At 38.5% G+C, this 24568-nt stretch overlaps 2 protein-coding genes across 2 annotated transcripts in view; one reads left to right on the forward strand and one right to left on the reverse strand.

Moving 5' to 3' along the window:
- Positions 1–24568, reverse strand: part of C8H4orf17 (chromosome 8 C4orf17 homolog) — a 348243-nt gene that overhangs the window by 250175 nt on the left and 73500 nt on the right. The window lies entirely within an intron of this gene.
- On the forward strand, positions 1918–12785 carry LOC110261964 (alcohol dehydrogenase 6-like). Its single transcript, XM_021100552.1, is given in 8 exon segments — positions 1918–2005; positions 3646–3748; positions 4798–4945; positions 6605–6711; positions 6714–6940; positions 8403–8535; positions 12299–12379; positions 12682–12785. Coding segments are annotated over 8 exon segments (921 nt in total). The 5' UTR covers positions 1918–1987.

The raw sequence follows: 24568 nt of genomic DNA on the forward strand, positions 1-24568 counted from the left end.
GAACTGAAAGGAAAAATAGACAAATCAACAATCTAGTTAAATACTTCAACATCTGTGTTTGAAGAATTGACAGAAAAATTAGAAAGCAGGCAAAGGTATAGAACTCGCAACACCATCAATTAATGGAATCTAAAAGACATTCCACCCAGAGACAGCAGAATACACATTCATTTCAAGCATGCACAAAACATACTCCAAGATAGACCATATCCTAGGCCATAAAGCAAATCTCAACAAAGGTAAAAGAAGTGAAATCGTACAGTGTGTTATCTGATCACAACGGAATCAAACGGGACATTAATGACAGAAATAAAAGGAAAATCTCTAAGCACTTAGAAGCTTAAAAAACACTTCTAAATAATCTATTAGTCAAAGAAGAAGATTGAAGGGAAAGTTTTAAAAACATATAACTTAATGAAAATGAAAAAACATCAAAATTTGTTTGACACAGCTAAAGCTGCACTGAATCAGATATATGGCACTAAATGCTTAAATTAGAAAAGAGGAAAAGTTGCATTTAATGATTCCACAAATAAAACAGCAAAATAAACTAAAAACAAGAAGAAAGAAAAAATAAGTTAATAGCAAAACCAGTGAAATTGAAAGAAAAAAATAGAGAAAAATCAAAGAAACTGAGCTAGTTATTTGAAAAGATCAATAAAATTAACAAACCTCTGGCAAGACTGACAAAGAAAAACATAGAGAAGTCACAAATTAACAGTAATCAGGAATAAAACAGAGAATATCACCACAGGACAACACAGATATCAAAAGAATAATAGGGGAATACCACTAACAACTCTACACACATAAATTTGACAACTTAGATGAAATGCACGAATTGCTCAAAAACCACAAGCTATCACAACTCACCAAATATGAAACAGATCACTTACATAGACCTACGAATATGAAGATAATTCTATTTATAATTTAAAACATCCCCCCGAAAGAAAGCTATAGACCCAGATGGTTTCACTGAAGAATTCTGTCAAATATTTAAAGAATTAACACCAATTCTTACACAATCTCTCTCAGAAAATAGAAGAAGAGGAAATAATTTTATAAAATTAGTATATTATGAAAACAAAAGCAGACAAAGACAGTGCAAAGAAAGAAAACTAATACACCAAGTAGGATTTGTTCCCAGGTATTTCAAGCTGGTTCAACATTTGGAAATTAATCAATATAATCCATCATAATCCAACAGGATAAAGAAGAAAAATCATATGCTCATATCAGGTCACAGAAAGGACACTTATTCTTTTTCTCTTCCCTTCTAGCTAAAACCTACCCACTGGTGTTGTCTTTCATCAGGAATGTATTTCCTTGTCCCCATGTTCATCAGGGTCCTGGTCAAGACTCTCTTAATCCATATACGGAGATTTTCTCAAGTCCAAATCCTGATTGTCAGACCTCTTACCAAATGGGTTTCAAGTTCTCTGGGTAGTCAGCTCAGCACACCAAGAGGAGAGGAGCTTATGCTAAACTACTAGATAAAACTGTCTGGTTAACACCCTAATTTTTCAACAATGAGACATGTGTTTGTAAAATCAAATGAATTATTCAAGTTTAGAGCCACAGACATAATACCTGCATTTATAAGACAACATAGACACAAACTTATACATGCTATTAGAAATTTTAAACTTGGATATTTAAAAGACCAAATTTAAAATTCAACAAAGTGAATACTAAGAGGGAACTTCATGATTGAGAGAGGAAAAAAAAGTTTGCACAATTTCACCTTTTGTGCATTTTCACTGAGCTGAGTCTATTTCATATTATATTTCAGAACCTCCCTTAAGGAATAGCAAAATCTTAGTTTCCAGGCACCAGGTATATTAATCACCTGATTATACACAAAGCTCAGAACGCAGCCTCTTGATCAAACGGTGACCTCTACTCTCTTGGACTGTGAAGTTGTAATCCGAATCTCCCTTTCTCAATATAGTTATGTGGCCAGAAGAACACACAGAAAGTCAACATGAGTACTACAGGGAAAGTAAGTATAGTCTTCTCCTTTATGTTATGTCATAATTTTGTCAGTTTGTGTGCTTGTCTATTTACCAAACCTTATCACCCACCTAGTCCCTATACTCCTAAAGGTAAGACAGTCTTAATCTTAGTACCTCTCCTTCTCCTTCTCCTTCCCCTTCTCTTTAATTCCTTTTCTGTGCTTTGCCTTTCCTCAGTTTTTCCAATCCTTCAACAGGTACCAAATCAAGCTCTCTATCAAACTTCCCAGAGTCAGAGACATATTCCCTCCTTAAAGGATCTCACAGAGACACAGTAATTATAAAAGAATAATTAATTATAAAATAATGTGCTAGAGTATGAGAGAGAGAGAAAGAGAGTATTCCTTACATGGCCTGGCTTCCCAGAGAAGGGGAGACCTAAAAGGAAATCTAGAGATGTGAGAATTCACCAGGTACAGGAGAGACAGTTGTGCAGGCAGATGAAACAACAACATGAAGAGAAACATAGAAGCAAGAAAAATATCCTATATGAGACTCTCTAGAATATTTTTTGTGCTTGGAGGGAGGAAGTGACCAAAACTAAGGTCAGAGAGATGAAGAGAGAGAAGATCATTGAGAGCCTTGTAGACCATGTCAAGAGATTCTGATAAACAATTGGTGGCAATATCATTTTTAGGTAGGGATTTAACATGATCAGGATTATAGTTCAGAGAGCAATGCTATAGAAGATGGACTTGAAGGTGATGAACCCAAGCCAGGTAAAAGGCAATGAGGACCGAACCACACAGTAGCAGCAGGAATGAAGAAGAGATAGATGGCAGAAACTTTTAGATTGTGGAAGTTGAGGGAAAGAGAAAAATTAAGCTACTTCCCAGGTTTCTTTCTTAGATGAGTGAATAGGTTATATGGCCACTCACTGAAATAGAGAATGAAAAGGAAAGAACAGATGGTGTGTTGCGTTCACCACTGAGTGGAGAGGTGGTGGAGAGGCAGAAGAAAAAAATAATGATGTGTTCATGTTTTAACATTCTGAGTTTGAGGTACCTATAGGACATTAAAATAGCAAATGAACAGAGTCTAAAGGTTAGGGACAAGTTTGTTCGTAGTGACTGTAAAAGTCACCTACATAAAAGTAGTGGTTGAATCTACAAAAATAGGTTAAGACCACGTGGGAAGAGAATTTATAGTGAAAACAGCAGTGGGCTGATATCAGAACCCCTAAGAACTACTCTGCCACCAAAAAATTCTCCAATCTCAATCTGCCAATGTCTACCAGCATGTGATGGTCTCCACTCCAAAACTGATTCTCTCCCATACCTACGATCACAACTCCCACACTGCAATGTCATTTCTACCCTGAAACAGGAAAACTCACTCATGGTAAGATCAAAGGTATGACATCTATCCTCTTGCTTACGTAGCATTACATAAATATAGTTGGAATTGCAGGGCTAATTTGAATATGGAGACTGATAGAACAGTTGAATTGAGGTGCATTCAGTATATATTTAAGCAGTGAGGTTTTTTGTTTTGTTTTTTTTTGTTTTTTTTTTGGACTTGAGTGCAGAAAAATTGGATTTAACCTTCTAATAACCATTAATATAGAAATTCCCCAACTCCCAAGCCTAAGGAGTTTCCCTTTCTGCCCCCACCTTCTTTTCCCCAGGTTATCAGGCGCAGAGCAGCCATATTCTGGAAGCCTGGTGCATCATTTTCCATTGAGGAGATAGAAGTGGCCCTAGCAAAGGCAAAGGAAGTTCGAATTAAGGAAAAAAAAATCACAACATTTCCACACCAAAATTCGGAGCGGTTCACTGTAAATTATATGTTCTTTTCACAATGTTCAGTTCAGAAAGAAAACTACACATGCTGCTATTTCTTTTTCACCACATGTTTCCATCCATCTTTAAATCCAGCCAAATAAAAGGTTAGGGAGGTACGGCAAAGGCTGCATACTCGAAGGATATTTATTTATAGCTATTACTAATTACTAATTAAAAGAAGTTTCTACCCATGAAACATTTTAATCTATATTTCCTAATTTCTTTATGATACTCTTCATGACCTTTAAGTTATCCTGAAATACAATCCTCCCTCAGTATCTGCAGCGGACTTATACCAAGACCCCCCTCTTTTCATCCAAAATCCTAGGATGCTCAAGTCCCTTATATAAATATAAATGGTGGGAGTTCCTGTTGTGGCTCAGGAGTAATGAACTCAACTCATATCCATGAGGACGCGTGTTTGATCCCTGGCCTTGCTCAGTGGTTTAAGGATGTGGCATTGTGGCGAGCTGTGGTGTGGGTCCCAGAAAAGGCTCAGATCCTTAGTTGCTGCGGCTATTGTGTAGGGCGGCAGCTATAGCTCCAATTCATGTGAAATAAATTAAGGTTTCAATTATAATAGGAGACATTATCCCTTTCTTTCCTGAGTTCCAATTCCTTCATTTCTGTAATTAGTCTTTCTCTTCCACACTACTACCCACAAGCTTCAAATAAGGACAAAGTGAGGCTGTGATTTTACAGCTGTCTCTTCTGAAACCATTCTGCCCTGCTCATTAAGTTTTAAAATTATCATTTAAAAAAAATAAAAATAAAAAAATAAAATTATCATTTTGATTCTGAAATTAGCTAATGAAAAACACTGCATTGCTTTAAACAAATGACTGACTCTTGTCTAGAATTAAAACTAAGAAATGAATGAATACGTTAATATTAATGCAGCATATCAAACCAGCAAAAAGGTTTAAAACATTAACAATTCTAAAATATCTTTATCTGAGAGATAAAACTATATTATTCTTTGCCTTCCATATACATCCTGGCCACAGGGCTCTGTGGGACGGGGATGAAAATGTTGAGGAATAAAAACCTTAATCATAATTATCCTATCATTATGGGCCATGAAGGGGCTGGAATAGTTGAGAGTGTGGGAGGAGTGAGCACTGTGAAAACAGGTATGAATTAGCACCTGCAGTTAGGAAATTGTGGCAACTTGGAACCCACCTTAAGAAATTAAAAAAGCATTCCTTAAAAATGTTAAGATCAAGATAAAAGGTAAAATGTTGCCCATTTCTTTTAAAAGGAGGGATAATTACACTACACAAAAATACTAAAGGTATTCTTTGCATTTGTTTTGAAATTAATAAGAACAAAAATAGACTGTGCTGAATCTGAGCCTGAAAAAAAAGTGCAAATGAGACAAAAATTTCCCCAAAGAGGTCAACTGCGGGAAACTCTTGAACAATTATTAGAATAAAGCATATGATAAATAGATAAACACATTAGTGGAACCAAATAAGGAAGGAGTCCAGAACTGGATCAAATATATATAGGAATTTAATATAGGGTTAGTATTGCCCCCCCCTTTTTTTTCTTCACAGAATGTGGAAGTCCCTGGGCCAGGGATTGAACCTACACCACAGCTGTGGCAACACCTGATCCTTAACCCACTGAGCCACAAGGGAACTTCCTGTCTTTCAAATTTAAATATGGACTATTCATTAAATGATGTTGAAGCAACTGGATCATTATCTGGGGAAAAAAAAGTAAATTTTGTTGCTATTGCATTCTTTAAACAAAAATTAAATACTATAAAAATCCAATTTTTAATGTTAAAAAACATATCATAGTTACAAAACTGTTAACTGTTCCAGGGACTGGGATTCAGCAGCTAAAAATAGCCATCAAGCTTCTATTCTGTTGTATAATATACCAAGTGGTGATAAGGGCCCATAAAGAGGAAAGAAGAGTAAAAAGATCAAGTGATAAAGAGGATGTTGCTATATAAGACAGACTGGTCAGGTAATCCCACTCAGTTAAGTGGGCTACTGTTAAACTACTGTTTCTGGAACATCCCCCAAACATGCTCAGCTGCCTTCTTTAAGTTGTTGTTAAATTTTAACTCTTTGTTTCCCCCAATATCCATTAGTCCTAATACATACTAAACAGAGAGATAAAATGGAAGAGGTTCAATTTAAATCAGTCTATCTTAGACCAAATAAGCCTTTGCCTCTGTAAGGCATTGACATTGTAAATAAAGTATACAGATATCCAAAAGAAAAGAGAAAGGAAATGTTGTAGGAAGGTGGAAATGGTTTTTGATTTTTTGGAGGGTTCTTTTTTTTTTCCCCTCCACTTTTTAGGGCCCCACCCATGGCATATAGAAGTTCCCAGGCTAGGAGTCAAATCAGACTACAGCTGCTGGCCTACGCCACAGCCACAGCAACGCCAGATCCAAGCCAAGTCTGCAACCTACACCACAGCTCTCAGCAACAATGGATCCCCAACCCACTGAGCGAGGCCAGGGATCAAACCTGCGTCCTCACGGATACTAGTTGGGTTCATTTCTGCTGCGCCACATCAGGAACTCCCTGGAGATGATTTTAAATAACTCAAAAATGTATGGAATTAAAAAAATATGCTGTCAAATAAGCCTTAACATCCAATGAAAATTCATTACACTACTTTATGTACTCTAATTGCTGAGACTTGAAACTATTATTTACAGGTTGTTTATGCTCCTCTGTCAAAAAGTATCCCATATATAGAAGTATCTTAAGAAGTTAAAACTCTCTAGTTACATGTTTTATTTGAAAATGTCCTTTGTTTATGTCTCATAAAAAGTATATGCATACTTGCCCTTTCCAATTGTCATGACGTATGTTCCCTTTGCCCTTGTTTTCTGCCTTTATGTGCTCAGGTGACCCCAGGCTCCACCTGTGCCGTATTTGGCTTGGAGGAGTAGGCATGTCTATTATCACGGGCTGCAAGGAAGCAGGAGCAGCCAGGACTATAGGGGTGGACATCCACAAAGACAAATTTGAGAAAGCAAAGGAAGTAGGTGCCACTGAGTGTATCACCCCCCAGGACTCTGAGAAACCCATTGAAGAAGTTTTATTTCATATAACAGGTGATGGTGTGGACTTTTGCTTTGAGGTCATTGGGAATCCAGAAACCCTGGTATGTGATCCTCGCATTTCACATGTGATATGAAAATTGTCAATATTTCTATCATTTCATATGTTAACTGAATGAAAATTCTAAAATTCCCTCCACATTCTTCTATTTCATTTTCTTAGTACTCCTGACATTCCAGCTGGTACCTCCTGTCTATTCTTACAAATCTATTCACTATCCCAGACACTGAACTCCCATACTGAGTTTTCTTCTCCCTTTGTTCCATTATACCATTCTTTCAAATAAGCAGCCTCCAATAGGCAGGGCAAAAAGGCTTTGTAAAGAATACTCACTGATGGAGTTCCTGTCATGGAGCAGGGGAAACGAACCCGACTAGGAACCATGAGGTTTCGGGTTCAATCCCTGGCCTCGCTCAGGATCTGGTGTTGCCGTGAGCTGTGGTGTGGGTTGAAGACACGGTTTGGATCTGGTATTGCTGTGGCCATGGCGTAGGCCGGCAGCTACAGCTCCGATTAGACCCCTAGCCTGGGCACCTCCATGTGCCGCAGGTGCAGCCCTAAAAGACAAAAGACAAAAAAAAAAAAAAAACCACCTCATTGAATTATTTTGTAACTTATCTTGGTAACTGCAATTTCCAAGCCAGAAGATTTAAGCAGGATAAGGATAATGTTGGATGAATGACCCAATAAAGCACTGAACTTTGCACTTTCGGCAAACTTTTTCATGTTGGATCTGAGATAAGCTTCTAAGAAAAATATTTACCAACTTTGATTAAATGAGTTCATTTCAAAAATGATAAAAAATGTGGCTATTTTTCTTGTTGAGTATGGTTTATGTAAGAGAATATAAATAGGAAGTTATCTCACAATGTGAGACTTGCTTTCTTTGGGATTTATAGAAATAACATATTATTGACCTAGTCAGCTCTAGGTCTTTTCCTCAGCTTAACAAATTATTTTCATTCCTGACTCCACATAAATCTCCTCATCTGTAAAATTATCATTTTAATAAAAATCTTTCTCACAGGCTTTCCCACAGATAGTCTTGTTCTGAGAAATAGCATCTGAAAATTACTAATGGGAACATGTTCACTTATAATTTTGCTAATACATGATTCTATACAAATAACCAACTATATTCTTCAATATCTAAAAGAATATGTCAACTCTAATGACCAGTCTCAGTAATGGTTCTTATAAAAACTATTATAGGTCTTATTGTTATTATTATTAATACTGCTGCTGCTGCTACCACGGATGCCTTTACTGTTTGCATTTTTCAACTTCCGTTTATTGAATCCTAAACTCCCAGATACTATACTAGGTAGCACACAGTGTCTTATTTATGTTTTAGCACATCCTTACAAGATAAGTGTTATTTCATATGAGGACAGTGAGAATCAGAAAAGAATGTCACAGAACATTCAGCAGTCAAGCTCAAATGCAGGTCCAACTCTCTAGCACACATTTTAACCCCTGCATTCCCTTGCATTGTTTTACAACAGGCAGCTGCCTTGGCCTCCTGCTGTGAGAGCCACAGAGTCTGTGTGATTATTGGATTGACCATTGGTGTCCAACTCAACATCCATGGCCACTTGTTCTTCTCAGGATGTTCTTTAAAGGGATCTGTTTTTGGAGGTAGGAATGATGCAGGGAAGAGTGCAAATGTGTGGGGTTACGAGGTGGGAAATAGAAAAATATGTCATAAATGTTTGAGAAGGAATATAAAACAAAACCTTTAGATTATATTTTTTGTTTCAACACATAAATATCCAAGGTAAGGGGATGAATATTGGATGTATACAGTTGCTTCTTAGTAAGCTTTTTCTCAAGCAAAGGAGATTTTTTTTTTAATTGATCAGTGAAGAAACCAGTATCTAAAGTTTAAAGCAAATTCTAAAATGAAAAGAAAGGCAATATTTTGATCAATAGCTATACTTCAGTTGTTATACACCTCCAATTGATATATCCCAGAATCAACTGGGATTCTTTGAAGGATATACTAAATGATTATTTCTTGTTCAATTAATGTAAATCTTTTCTGAAACAAGAGTTGGCATTATACAACTCAAAGACATTAAACATAATGGATTCATGATTGAAAAGAAAAACTATCGATAAAAAGGAAGAGAATTTTTTTTTAAAGGAAAGAAATTTTTTTCATAGACTCCCTTGATTTTCCATCTTTTTTTTTTTTTTTCTTTTTTTTTTTTGTCTTTTGTGCTTTTAGGGCTGCACCCGCGGCATATGGAGGTTCCCAGGCTAGGGGTCTAATCTGAGCTGTAGCCGCCAGCCTACGCCAGAGCCACAGCAACTCGGGATCCAAGCTGCCTCTGCAACCTACACCACAACTCACAGCAATGCCGGATCCTTAACCTACTGAGCAAGGCCAGGGATTGAACTCGAAACCACACGGTTCCTAGTTGGATTCGTTTACGCTGCGCCACAACGGGAACTCCAATTTACCACCTTTTAAACCTATTTTAGAACTTGTATATTTTAAAGACTTTATTCTTTTATTGAGAAAGCAGAAGACTAAATAAATCTGCTTAGGATTCTAGGCTCATAAGCAAGTAACTTGATATTTAAGAAGACATGTATTTATCCAGAGACCTGGGGACAATCTGAATTCTTGGGCAAGAGAGATGAGAATTAGGAGCTATCTGAATTATTTGGACTAGTGAGCCATCTCTGATCTCCAAATTAGCTATGGCAATGAATTGTTACAGATATTAGGAATCTTACCCAATTAATGTATGTAGAATAGATAAAAGGTAGGGCCAGCCAAAAAAAAAAGTAAGAATATAGTTTAAACTGTAATTTTCAGCTCCTCTGTGATAATTGGACACACTCATTGCTGTTTCCCTCTATTGTATTCAGAGACAATAACTGTTGATTCCAAATACATATACTCAGCCAACTCTTGTAAAATAAGATCACCAATGTTTTTTTTTTTTTTTCTTTTTTGTTTTTTTAGGGCCGCATGTGAGGCACATGGATGTTTCCAGGGTAGGGGTAAAATCAGAGCCAGCCTAAGCCACAGCCACAGCAACACCAGATCGAAGCCTTGTCTGTGACCTACACCATAACTCACGGCAACACTGGATCCTTAACCCACTGAGCAGGATCAGGGATCAAACCCAGGTCTTCACGAATACTAGTCGGGTTCGTTACTGCTGAGCCACAACGAGAACTCCAAGATCACCAATGCTTTAAATAAAACTCACAAGGAAACTACTTCACTGGTCACTTAAGCATTCAAATAGTGGTCATGAGTGCAAATTAATCCCTTCCACAGGTAATACAATCCACTGTCCACTGATTCAATGGTTTTCAGTTAAGGACATCATTTCATGACAGGACTGCTAAGTCTCCTGCAATGTACACAATGAAAATTTTTCCTCACATAAAATTAGTGCCCTTGTTCAGATATACTGCTTAGCTTGTCTATGATCCTGGACCCTTCTTTTTTATGTTGTTTGGTTAAAAGAAGAAATAAAAAACAAATGAAAGAGTTTATTAAGTAGATAGAAAAATGCTTTATCAGATCACTAATAAAAAGATAGAGTAGTAACAATCTTAAAAGTTGTTATCACAAGAAAAAAATTTTGTAATTAGGTATGGTAATAGATGTTAACTAAACTTAGTTTAATAGTAATCCTTTCATAATATATACATATACCAAGTGATGTACACATAAAACTAATGTAATATTATATTTCAATTATATCTCAATATTTAAAAAGGATAAAAACAAGTACAAAAATACACCAGTCCTTCATGTCATAATACAGAGCGCTAGTTAGAATTCTTGATCACACATAATAGAAACAAACTCAAATAGAAAAAAAAATGTATTGGAAGTGTGTGAGGTAGTTTTGAGAATAGTTTTGGGAAGGATGGAAAACCTGACTGAGACTGCAACCAAGAAAAGAAAGTAAATGCCAAGATCCTATCACAGGATAAGCTGCTTAAGACACTGTTGCCTCCTTGCACTCACCGTTTGCAGAAAGGAGCAGGCCACCAAATTCTGTTTGTTGACTTGCTGGGCATGTCAATTAGCATAGTGCTAAATATAAGGACAGTATTTCTTGAAAATCACAAGAACAGAGAAAAATACATTGCTAAGTTTATGTTACCTTAGCTGATCTTTCCCTGCGCAGTTTTACTCCCCAAAGACACATTTTCTTTCCTAAGCATTCTTTTTTTTTAATTAATGATTTTTATTTTTTCCAATACAGTTGGTTTACAGTGTTCTGTCAGTTTTCTACTATATAGCAGAGTGACCCAGTCACACACACACACACACACATATATATATATATATATACATTCTTTTCCTCACATTATTCTCATTTTATTTTTTTTATTGAAGTATAATTATTTTCAATGCCATATTAGTTTCAGGTATATAGCAAAGTGATTCAGATATATATATAGATAGACATATATACACACACATAAACATATATATACATACATATATTCTTTTTCAGATTCTTTTCCCTTATAGCTTATAACCAAATATTGAGTATAGTTCCTTGTGCTATACCGTAGGTTCCTTATTTTATATATAGTAGTATGTATATATTAATGAATTTATATATAAAACAGAAATAGGCCCAATAAACACACAGACATAGAAAACAAACTTATGGTTATTAAAGGGGAAAGAAAGGAGGGATAAATTAGGAGTTTGGGATTAATTTATTCTTATCTTGCTTTATACACATTCATTTTCCAAAAGCTGTCACTGAGATCACTGCCATGGTGAAAAGTTCTTCTCTTCGTTTAAGATATTTGGCTCTTTCATGAAGCTGCGGCTCAAAACACACATAACACACACACACAGAGGAAGTGTTCTATTTCTAACTTTTAAAAATTTTTATTTTATTATTTTTAATTACTTTTTAAAGTATGATTGATTTACTGGGTTCCTACTGTGCAGCACGGAGAACTGTATGTAATTGGATCACTTTGCTATACAACAGACACTGAAAAAGCACTGTAAATCAACTATTTCTAACTTTTGAATCACTTCTTTTCATGGTTCTCAAGACCTTGGCCTTTGTTGTACATTAGAAACATATTTACAGCTCCTCAGACAGTACAACACGACACCAAGAACATCTAAGATGAAGTCCATGTTCCACTAGCCTTAAGTAAATTATCTTCTGTAGTGCCAGAGGTCTGCTTTAGGAGAGCAGCCTTCTATACAAGGTATATGGCTGGAACAGGCATTCTCCCGGTGACTCAGACAAGTTAGTTAAGTCTCCTGATGACTCAGACAAGTTAGTTAAGACAAGTTAATCCTTGGATTTACACCTCCAGCAGTAAATTGTATGGTCCTTCTTGCATAATGGCTCTCATGTATAAAATCTGTTAATCTGTATGTTTTTAGGTTGGAAAAGCAGAGAGAATGTCTCTAAACTGGTTGCTGATTATATGGCAAAAAAGGTTAATCTAGATCCACTAATTACTAGTACTTTGAATTTTGTTTTTTGGGGGTTTTTTTTGTTTGTTTGTTTGTTTGTTTTGTTTTGTCTTTTTGCCATTTCTTGGGCTGCTCCCGCGGCATATGGAGGTACCCAGGCTAGGGGTAGAATCGGAGCTATAGCCGCCGGCCTACGCCACAGCCACAACAACACAAGATCCGAGCCGCGTCTGCAACCTACACCACAGCTCACGACAACGCCGGATCGTTAACCCACCAAGCAAGGCCAGGGACCGAACCCGCAATGTCATAGTTCCTAGTCGGACTCGTTAACCTCTGTGGCACGACAGGAACTCCCCATACTTTGAATTTTGATAAAATCAATGAAGCAGTTGAACTGATGAAAGCTGGAAAATGGCAAGTTGTTCACATAATTTCTGTCTTGAGTATTTGAGGTCAGAGAAAGGGTATATGGAGGTGGGTGGAGGCAGTGGAGGTGGGGGAGGAAGAGAAATGGAAGTCATGGCTGCAGAAGCCTCATACAGGCAACTGAAGAAGCTTTCAGGAATTTTCAGAGCATTTCCTTCCCCTTTATAATTTTGTTTTATTCCGACTTTATAAAATATGTAATCCTGCAAATATTAAGTCTTAACTTACCCTTACCATTAGCATTTTATTTCCAATTTGATATTTTTTACATATACATTAACTGCTGAAGTTAGCAGTTAACTTAAACTAGCCCGAATTTAAATTCATAGTTTATAAAGAGGCAATTGTTGTTGCTGCTGCATTTTGAAGGGGAAATTATCTCTATAATTCTAAATTTTCACACCTATCTTTGGCCCAGAAGCCAAACACCAGCCATAACCTGGGCACTGGTATTCCCCACAAGGGTATAAGCCCACTTACTTATTCCTTATCCTTGGAGCTTCATGTCATTTTGAAAATTCTCACAACTGATTTAATCTGCCAATTTTCACCTAACCTGAAAGAAAGGGAATCTAACTTACCAGTGTACAAAGTCAAAATTTGAAATTCAAACCACAAATGTTGCCTTGGAAATGTTTCAATTTTTTCTTTTCTTTCTTTTAGTATCCTCTGTGTGCTGTTACTTTAAGTATGTAATGAATGCAAGAGCTGCAGCATACTTCACCAACTAAATCACATTTTGTGTAATTTCACAATTTAAAAGAATTATCCACATGATGCTGTTTCTATTTTCTTACTTCTGATTCATTCAGCAGTGGGCTCATATTTAGCTTATACCCTCACAACTTCATCAAAATTGTTCTTATGTGACCCAATGTCGCCCAGGAGCATTTAGAGTTGGATTAAGGTTGATTCAAATCACTCAACTCTAGACCCTTTAAACAAACAAGGTCACTGCAGGGTATTTCCATTTTCATAGCTATCTCTATATCTGGGCTCATATTTCCTTGCACACTGTGTCTTTCCCACCCATCAAGCTCTGCTCCATTTCACACCAAAGAAGTAAGACTCACCATTCATGAGCTTACTGAACACTCAAGTTGAAGCAAGCTGGTAGAAGAGGGGGGGTCTTCAATTTAAATAAATTCCAACTGAACATTAAGAATTCCATCCGGAGTTCCTGTCGTGGTGCAGCGGAAACAATCCAACTAAGAACCATGAGGTTGTGGGTTCCATCTCTGGCCTAGCTCAATGGGTTAAGCATCTGGCATTGCCATGAGCTGTGGTGTAGGTCGCAGATGCGGCTCAGATCCTGTGTTGCTGTGGCTGTGGTGTAGGTCAGCATCTGTAGCTCCTATTCCCTAGCCTGGGAACCTCCATATGCCATGGGTACAGACCTAAAAAGCAAAATTTCATTCCTATTGGCACAACACTGTAAATCAACTATACCCTAATAAAAAAAAATTTAAAGAATTCCATTCTTAATATAATTCACCCCTGAGAAATGGTATCTCATCTTATATAACCCAGCCTCAAATTATTACTGATAATATCTCTGTGGCACTGACCTCTTCTCTCCTGGATTGCCAAAGGAACGTCAAATCTTCTATTGGCCAGGCCAGTTTAGCTTGCAGCAGCTCATACTACTCGTATTCGCATTTGAGCCATCTAGGGATTCAGGAGGGGGAAAAAAGGGTGTGGGTGTGTGTGGGTGTGTGTGTGTGGGTGTGTGTGTGCACGCGAATCTTGTTATTTATCAAGATTCATGCTTCCTAGGAGGAAGTTGTGGTATTAAACAGCAAAACCAGTTTTTATTCCACTCTCCACAGAAAATGAGGTAATTATATAGTCCCTTACTAATGTGCCCTATAGACTCTTCCCTCAAGAAGGATGAGGAGAAGACAAGATCCAGTCATAATTTGTGGCATCCAATCCCTCTTCCCAGGCCCCACCTGGGCAGGGCCCTATCCTTCCTCTGTGCCCAAGTCCCCCTTAATTCTCCCAGGACCAGGGTTAACGACAGCACCCTTGAAGTATGACTTCCTTCCCTATCCCTTAGATATAGTGAGTCTCTTTCCAACACTCTCTCCATACCATACACACAACAGGAACTCCTGCCTTAGGTAGAGTCTCTTCTGCTCCAGTTTGGGTTTGCCCAGATCTGGATCAGAGAGGCATTCCCGAGTGTCAGCAGACTTTGGCAGATCTTGGCAGACCAAAAAATGGAATGCTTATCTTTATTTTTCACCTAAATGTTGTAGATTAAGATTGGTCAAGATGGAGTTCCCGCTGTGTCACAGTGGGTTAAGAATCTAACTCCAGTGACTCAGGTTGCTGCCTGGCCCACTACAGTGGGTTAAATGATCCGACATAGCCACAGCTACACCTCTGGTTACAGCTGCTGCTCAAATTCAATCGCTTGCCCTGGGAACTCCCACATGCCACAGGTGCTGCCATAAATAAATAAATGAATAAATAAATAAATAAAAAGATTGGCCAGGAATTCAGGCTACATCCCCAGCTTCCTTTTCACATCACGGCTGTCACATGATGTCAAGAAGCTCTCATGAGAATCTCATTCTCAAACTGAGAAGCATCATCATGAGGTGAGCATCCTTTCTTTCCCTCCAGGGTGTCTGCTTCCTACAAACAAGGGGGATAGGTACTATCAAGCCTATTCATTCCAGACTTGGGATGATTTTCCTCCACCTTCCCATGTTGGAGCTTTCATGTCCAACTCTACTCTGCTTTTCTATTCTGTGAAGACAGCTAAGGCATCCTCCCCCTTTGCCTCCCAAATTAAACTTACTAACAGGGAGGACTTGGAGGAGTCTTCAGGTCTCAGGAAGTCTGAGTTTGCCCAAAAATGTTTTGCTGTTAACAGTGCCTACACTCTTCACTCCAATAAAGCCCGATGCTTTAAGTTATTCTGAATATCTCCTTTTGTTGTAGCTCATTGAAAAATTCTCTCTAACTGATCATATTATCACCCCATAAAATTTTATGGATAGAGTCCATTGTCTGCCTCTAAGTCCCACCACTTCAGCCACGTTTAAATGTCTTATTTTAACCATGAAGCAAAATCCTTCTTTCTATTCCCAGGCACTGAGGTTCCCTGGACAGTCACTCACTTGGGGCAGTGTATGGCCTCTAGCGAGGCTTACCTAATCCCAAGACCCACAGTAAAAGTCCTGCCTTCAGGGAGAACTACAATCCACAGCTCTTGCCTACATAACCTAATACATATTTTCAGATTTTTGCCTGAAAAAAAGAAAAGTTACATTCTGGGATATCACTCAAACAATAATAAAGTGTGTCCATACAAAACAGAAGCCCCCTATTAACATTTGATGTACATCCAGATGCTCAATTATAGCACTATTAATAGTTAATAATCCCTGATACTGGCCTATAGTATAATTTCAAAAGGATTTTTTTTTGCTCCCTTATTTCTCTCTAACATCATTCATATACCAGATGGCCAACTACCAGTGTGACAGACTAGCTTTTCTTTGCCTTTTTAATGACCTCTGGCAGTCATTTATTCACTTATTCACTCAACAAACATTTATTGAGTAATGTACATGATGTTGGAGGCACAAGAATGCCTGCTACAACTTTAACATATGCTAGTAATGAAATGCAATTCAATAGCCATTATGGCAGAGGAATATCCAACCAGTAAAAAGGAGGAAAAAAATTAATCTTACCTAGGAAAGATGAGAGGAAACACTGTAGAGAAGATGACCTTTGAGCTGAACCTTGATGGATGCGTTGGATTTTGCCAGGTAGAAAAAGAAAAAAGAATACTGAGAACTTAGCTAACAGCATGAGCAGAAGTTCAAGTTGGAAAGACTACAGCCTGTGGTATATGGTGTATATGAGAAGGTGTGGGAAAATATGTGCTGAACCTAATAGTGAAGAGGACAAAGGACTTCATCCTAAAGACTAGGAATCACAGAAGGATTTCAAGGAAAGGACTGGCATGTTTAAATCTGTGTTTTAGAAAACATGACTCTGGCAGCATTGTGGAGGATAGCGTGGAGAGGAGAGAGACTGGAAGTAGGAAAAACAATTGAGAGGTTATAAATTAAGTAGACTAGAGAAAAAAGGTAGTACTAAAACCAATGAGTATGATTATGATTTACAAATGGGTTCCTGTGGCTGCTGCCCTCGATGCCTCATCCATACTTCTAGGATCTTGCTACTTTCTTTGTGTCTTATTGGCTTCCAGATGCCAGGGTCAGCATCCTATACCCGAGGATTTTTATCAAAACAAAAGAAGGTTGCTCTGCCAATGCCTGATTAAGCAGACCAGAAGTTCTAGGAAATCTGTACCGCCCAAGCAGCCCTCAATCAATAACTGATAGAGTTGCTTTAAAATACCCAATCCACAGAGTATCCCTAACTCTGTTGCCCACTTTGTAGCTGGCTTTGAAAATGCACTCTTACACCTATGTTCATGGGAGCATTATTCACAATAGCCAAAATGTGGACACTACCCAGGTGTCCAATAACAGATGAGTGGATACACAAACTGTGCTATATACATACAGTGGAACATTTAAAAAGCCTCAAAAAGGAAGGAAGTTCTGATATATGGGTGACAATATGGATGCACCTTGAAGACATTATGCCAAGTGAAATACATCAGTCCTACAAATACAATTAATGAATGATTCCAATTATATGAGGTACTTAGAGTAGTCAAATTCATAGAGACCAAAGTATGACGATGGCTGCCAGGGGCTGGAAAAAGGAGGAACAGGAAATTTGTGTTGAAAGGATAGGCAGTTTCAGTCTGGGAAGAGAGAAAAAGTTCTGGAGATAGATGATGGTGATGGTTGCAAACAATGTGAATGTGCTTAATGCCACTGAACTCTATACTTAAAATGGTTAAAATGAAAATTTTAGGTTATGCATATTTTATCAAAATTAAAAAAATACACTCTTTATTGGCAGGCTTCCCTTCTTTACATCACATTCCACACTTTCCTACAGTATCCCATTCATCTTGTTACTCAAACCACAAGGTCTAATTTTTGCCTCAAGGTCTACTTCTAGGGGAGCTCAAATTAAAACAGTAGGTACCATAAGTAGTCCTAAGAAGCAGATCCTAAGGATGGGCTTCTGGAATTGGATCACTTGTCAACAAAATGGGAAAGGGACCCCACTGTAAGCTGTGGTGAGATGGACCACAGTGATCCCCACCTCCTGGGGTGGGAGGATGCCCTTGCGTAAGCCCCTTCCCTTAAATGTGGGCCAGACTTAATACTTGATTTTCACAGCAGAGCTTATAAGCTATCACTTCTGAAAACTGAGTTCTAAAAAGACCATGGCTTCCATTTTAGGATCTTCTCTCTTGGATTTCTTATTCTGGGTGAAGCCAGCTGGTATATCAGGAGGAAGCCTGAGGAGAAGACCTAAGCATGGAGGTGATCTCAGAGAGGCACCAGTGAATGATGGCTTGGAGCAAGATCTTAATTTCCTGCTCAGGAGTTGAACCTGGGCAGCCTGGGTTAAAACCAAGAACCTAGCCACTAGACTAACCAGAGGCTAAAAGCAGAATTGACCTGATTCTTGCCCCCTGTTGAGAGCAAGACTGTTATAAGGAGGCAAAGACTGAGAACATAGGTATAAAGTTTACTGTTAGAGTAAACATCATGTGGGAGAGCACACAGAGAAGAAATTTATTTATTTAGGTCAGAAGCAGAGAAGTAATACACACCCTAAAGAAGAGTGCGAGTGTGGGCATTCCCCTGAGTGAGGAGCACACCATTGACATGATTTAAATCACTTATATAGGACAGTTCTTCCCAGTATTTGTTTACCTTTAGCCAATTGTTTTATTTCTCATACCTGACTAGACACAGGACTCTCCCTGATACGCACGGGCATGTTTTGGCAAAGATGGATTCCAGAGCAGAGTGCAGGGATGGTAACAGAACTTCTTATGGTCTGGCGACCCTCCCTTTTTGACCCCTAGGAATTTTACTGCGCATGTGTAATTGGGAAGGTCTCCTTGACCCCAGGAGTGACTGAAGTGGTCATCTTATCTTTCTACTCCAGCAGAGCTGAGCTCCTTCAATAACTTTCTTCTTGAAGTGTCAAAGAGAAACAAGGCCCAATTTACTCAGCCTAACAAGTCCTAGCTATTCTCAGCCAAGGGGTCCATCTACCTCCTACCTCAGAAGTGGGTCTTCTGAGGCCTGTTAACAACATATAAATGAAACTGGAAGAACAGTCTTGCTGAATCAAGCCTTGAGATGACCAGCCCTGGCCAATACCTCAACCACAGCTTTTGTGAGAGACCCTGAACCAAATGCCCAGCTAAGCTGCTCTGGGATTCCTGACCAATAGAAACTTTGGGGACACAAATGTTTGCTTTAAGCTGCTAAGCAACAAATAAATGATACACTGGTGGTAAGTAAGACAATAATCCCTCCTGGTATGCTCTTGCAACATAATTACTGAGTCTCCTATGGTGAATTCAGTTGCAATGCAGATTGCACGATAAGCACTGCCTTATGCAATATCATTAGAATTTAAGAGATACGACGGTAATGTAATCATAAGGACTGTGGATTTGGTTGTTTACTGTTAAGCATCTCAGAACACTGAAAGAAAAAAAAAATGACAGGCTTGAGTCAGACAACAGTCAACCAAGAGCATGACTGAAAACCACAAGACTTCCATAGAAGCATTTTTTTTTTCTTTTTATGGCCTCATCTTCATCATATAGAAGTTCTCAGGCTAGGGGCTGAATCAGAGCTGCCTCTTCAGCCTATGCCACAGCCATGGCAACACCAGATCCAAGCAGCATCTGCTACCTATACTGGAGCAGCCTGTAGTGATGCCAGATCCTTAACCCACTGAATGAGGCCAGGTATCGAACCCACATACTCATGGATACTAGTCGGGTTCTTAACCCAGGAAACCAAAACAGGAACTCCTACAGCAGCATTTAAATGTTCCCTTATCTCCTACAGAGGACATAATGGGCCTATGATCTGATTATGACATTAGCCAAATTGCAGAGTTTCATCTATAGCCCTCCATAAATCTCTGACACAAAAATCATGGACATGCTAGGAAAGAGGTGATATCTTGAAACTGAACTGGAATATCTTAAAAACTTTAAATCCCAGATTCTACCAAATGCTATATATCTAAGGAAGTATCCTACTCCCTTTACCACAGAGTTGCATACTCTCCTTGCCTGGAGATCACAAGAAGCCTTACTAAGGTGAATGCCTCATAAAATGATACTTACATCCCTTAAGGTATGCCCCTACTTTCTCTCATGATTTCCAGGCCAATAAATAAATCCAGGTCTCAGCTTGACTAGAGAAATAATTTACAAAAACAAAGCAAACAAACAAACAAAAAACTACAGGGGAGTTCCCACTGTGGCTGGAATGCCTATTGTGGCTCAGCAGGTTACAAATACGACTAGTATCCATGAGGGTGTGGGTTCTATCCCTGGCCTCACTCAGTGGGTTAAGGATCTGGCATTGCTGTGAGCCACTGTGTAGGTCACAGATACTGCTTGGATATGGTGTTGCCGTGGCTGTGGTACAGGCCAGCAGCTACAGCTCTGATTTGACCCCTAGCCCAGGAACTTCTATTATGTTGCAGGTGCAGCCCTAAAAAGCAAAACAAACAAACAAACAAACAAACAAAAAAACCTACATGCATCAGCAGGAACTAGAAAAGCATGTTGGAAATCAATCATTAGCATGCTGGACCAGAGACAATAAAGGAGTGGTTGTTGAAATGGAGTCAATTTCCTGTAACTCAGGATTTAACCCCTCAGAAGGATATCTGGAGTCAATCTGTGCTACTAGAATGGCTCCTCAAAGCTTAGAGAAAAATAATGAAAAAAGTGGCCTACCAGCAAATGAGAAGGAGATGCCAGAAATGCTTTGAAAGAAGCAAGAGGTCCAAAGAGGAGTGATGTTGCCATCATGTCAGCATGAAATGTTCTCTTTGTCTCTCCCCTTCAGTCTACAACCAGTAAAACATCCACAACTCAGCAAAAGCTTCTCTTCTCAACACACAAGGATGACAAAGAGTTCCACACATCTACACATCTAAAAGCAGGTGGACTGGAACACATAGAGGAGCCATAACTGAGGAGACATTGGAGGCAGTGCCTGCGATTCTAGCTCCCCAGCTGTGGTGGCTGGGCCCACAGCCCCAGAGATCCCAGAAGCAGCAGGGGAGCTGGCACACATGACTCTGATCTTCTGGTCGCTGCAGCGTACTCTACACTTCTGTCCCTGTAGACATGAAGGCGCCCACAACTCAGCTCCCTCCCACACACAATGGCAGCCCTTGCAAACTCAAAAAACACAAATGCGGCAGAGGCATCTGGAACTCTGCCTCTTCCTCCACTGTCATTCTTCCTCTATGGTGGCAGAGCCTGCAACCCATGGTCTCCCAGACATGGAAAAGACCTCCACTCCTTAGTGCCCCAGGCAGTGACCCCCAACAACAGCAGAGACACCAGAAGCTGTAGGGCACCAGCAACCCTGAAGGCACAGGTGGCAACAAAAAGGACACCAGGCAACACCTCTGGCAGAGGCAGTGGAGGGTAGGAAGTACCACTTCTCAAATAGAACCAGAAGCAGTTTAGACAGGAAAAATCAAAAACTTGAACTATAGTGCCAGCTATAGATTTATGTTTCAAACACTTAAATCGGTTTTGTTGTTGAAAAACAAAAGAAAGGTTCTGTAATTATTAGAATTAAGTTTTTTTTAAAAAAAGTTTACTTAAAGAGAAGGTATTTACTATTTCAAATGCAACAGCAGAGGAACAACTCATCAAGCATCATGAAAAGCCACTGTAACATGAAATCACAAAAAGAAATTGACAATGCTCCAAAAAACAAACTTAAAATCATAGAATATTGTGATCTAATTAATAAAAAAAATCAAAATAGTTGTCATGAAGAAACTACATAAACTATAGGAAGACAGTTCAGTAAGCTCAGGAATAAAATTAATAAAAGAAGAAATATTTACCAGAAAGACTGAAATCCTAAAGAAAGAAATTCTGGAGCTGAAGAACTCAATAAATGAGATGAAGGGAGTTCCTGTCATGTCTCAGTGGTTAACGAATCCGACTAGGAACCATGAGGTTGCAGGTTCGATCCCTGGCCTCTTTCAGTGGGTTAAGGATCCAGCACTGCTGTGAGCTGTGATGTAGGTTGCAGACGAGGCTCGGATCCCGCATTGCTGTGGCTCTGGTGTAGACTGGTGGCTACAGCTCCGATTAGACTCCTAGCCTGGGAACCTCCATATGCCACGGGAGTGGCCCTAGAAAAGGCAAAAAGACAAAAAATGATAATAATAAAATAAAATAAGTAAATAAATAAATAAAATGAAAAATGCATTAGAAAGCACTGAAAATAGAGAAGAGCATACATAAGAGAGAATTAGTGAGCTTAAAGGCATAAATCTAGAAATGATAAAGGTAGAAGAGGAGAACTAAGATCTTTTAAAAATGAAAAAATTATACTAGAGCTATCTGCCTTCATTAGGAAAGGCAACATAGGAATAAATGGGAATCCCAGAAGGAAGAGAGAGGGAGATGGGAACAGAGAGCTTATTTAAAGAAATAACAGCTGAGAACTTCCCAAACCTTGTAAAGGAACTGGATATAAAAGTCTACAAAGCTAAGAGAACATCTAATTATCTCAATTCAAAAAATATATTCTCTAAGACACAATATATTAAAAGTGTCAAATTTAATGACAAAGAATTTTAAAGGTAGCCAGAGGAAAAAAAGGATGATGACCTATAAAGGAACCTCTATTAGACTAGAGCAGATGTCTCTAAGGCTAGGAGAGAGTGGAATGATATACTCAAAATACTGAAAGATAAAATCTATCAACCAAGAACACTCTATCCAGCAGTTATCCTTAAGCTATGAAATAGAAATAAAGACTTCTCCAGATTAGCAAAAGCTGACAGAGTTCATCACCAACTAAACCTGCCTTATAAGAAATGTTCAAAGAAGCTCTTCCACCTGAAATGAAAAGGCAAAGTTCACAAAACTTTGACTAGGGTGATAAACACACAAAAAGAATTAGAAAATTACAACTCTATATCAGAGTAGTTGTTAAACACTTAATTATAACATAAAGATTAAAGCAGAAAAAACAGTAAAAATAACTATAGCTACTTCAATTTGGTATCAAACTCACAACATAAAAACAGATAATTAGAGGCAACCAAAACATAAAAGGAAAGAAGAAAAAGGTGGAACCTATATAGGCAAATGAAGATAGGACACTATCAGCAAGAAAAGAACTATATTATCTAGGAGATGTTTTACACAAACCTCATGGTAACCACAAAATATAAATCTAGAGTAGAGCCATGAAACATAAAAGGAGTAAACTAAGAAAAACATTATAGAAACCACCACACTGGAGTTCCCATCATGGTGCAGTGGTTAACGAATCCGACTATGAACCATGAGGTTGCGGGTTCGGTCCCTGGCCTTGTTCAGTGGGTTAAGGATCTGGCGTTGCCGTGAGCTGTGGTGTAGGTTGCAGACGCGGCTCGGATCCCGCGTTGCTGTGGCTCTGGTGTAGGCCGGCGGCTATAGCTCCGATTTGACCCCTAGCCTGGGAACCTCCATACACCGCGGGAGTGGCCCAAAGAAATAGCAAAAAGACAAAAAAAAAAAAAAAAACCACCACACTAAAATACTGGACAGAAAGACATGGAAAAAGAAATATGGAGATACAGAGCAACCAGAAAACAAAAGATGAAATGGCAGTACTAAGTCTTCATTTATCAATAATTACCCTAAATGTAAAAAGGATTGAATTCATCAATCAAAAACACAGAGTGGTTGGATGGATTAAAAAAACAAACCAAAGTATATGCTGCCTCCAGGAGACTCATCTCAGCTCCAAAGACAAATATGAGCTAAAAGTGAAGGAATGGAAGATGAAATCCAAGCAAAGAGAGAGTGGGTGTAGCCAAATTCACATCAGACAAAAAAGACTTCAAGCCAAAAAATAAAGTAACAAGAGACAAAGATCGACATTTTATAATATTAAAGGGGAAAATTCACCCAGAAGATGTAACAGTTATTAATATATATATTTTTAACAGAGAAGTCCCAAAATATACAAAGCAATTATTAACAGACCTAAAGGGAGACACTGACAGCAACACAATAGTGGTAGGGGGCTTTAACACCCCACTTATATCAATGGATAGATCATCCAGACAGAAAGTCAACAATAAAACAGCAGCCTTAAATAAAACATTAGATCAGATAGACTTAACAGATTTATGTAGTATAAATAAAAACATCCAAAAACAATAAAATACATATCCTGCTCAAATACATATGGAATATTACCAAGCATAGAACATGTGTTGAGACACAAAACGTCTCAATAAATTTAAGAAGACTGAAATCACATGAAGCACCTTTTCTAATCATAATGGTATGAAACTAGAAAACAACTGTAAGAAGAAAGCTGGGAAAAAACCACAAATACGGGGATACTAAACAACATGCCACAAAACAACTATTGGGTCAATGAAAAATCAAAGTAAAAATCAAAAAATACTTGAAGACAAATGAAAATGAAAATATACCAGGAGTTCCCGTCGTGGCGCAGTGGTTAACGAATCTGACTAGGAACCATGAGGTTGCGGGTTCGATCCCTGTCCTTGCTCAGTGGGTTAACGATCCGGCGTTGCCGTGAGCTGTGGTGTAGGTTGCAGACGTGGCTCGGATCCTGTGTTGCTGTGGCTCTGGCGTAGGCTGGTGGCTAC

Source organism: Sus scrofa, chromosome 8 (genome assembly GCF_000003025.6).
Source record: "Sus scrofa isolate TJ Tabasco breed Duroc chromosome 8, Sscrofa11.1, whole genome shotgun sequence".
NCBI lineage: Eukaryota > Metazoa > Chordata > Mammalia > Artiodactyla > Suidae > Sus > Sus scrofa.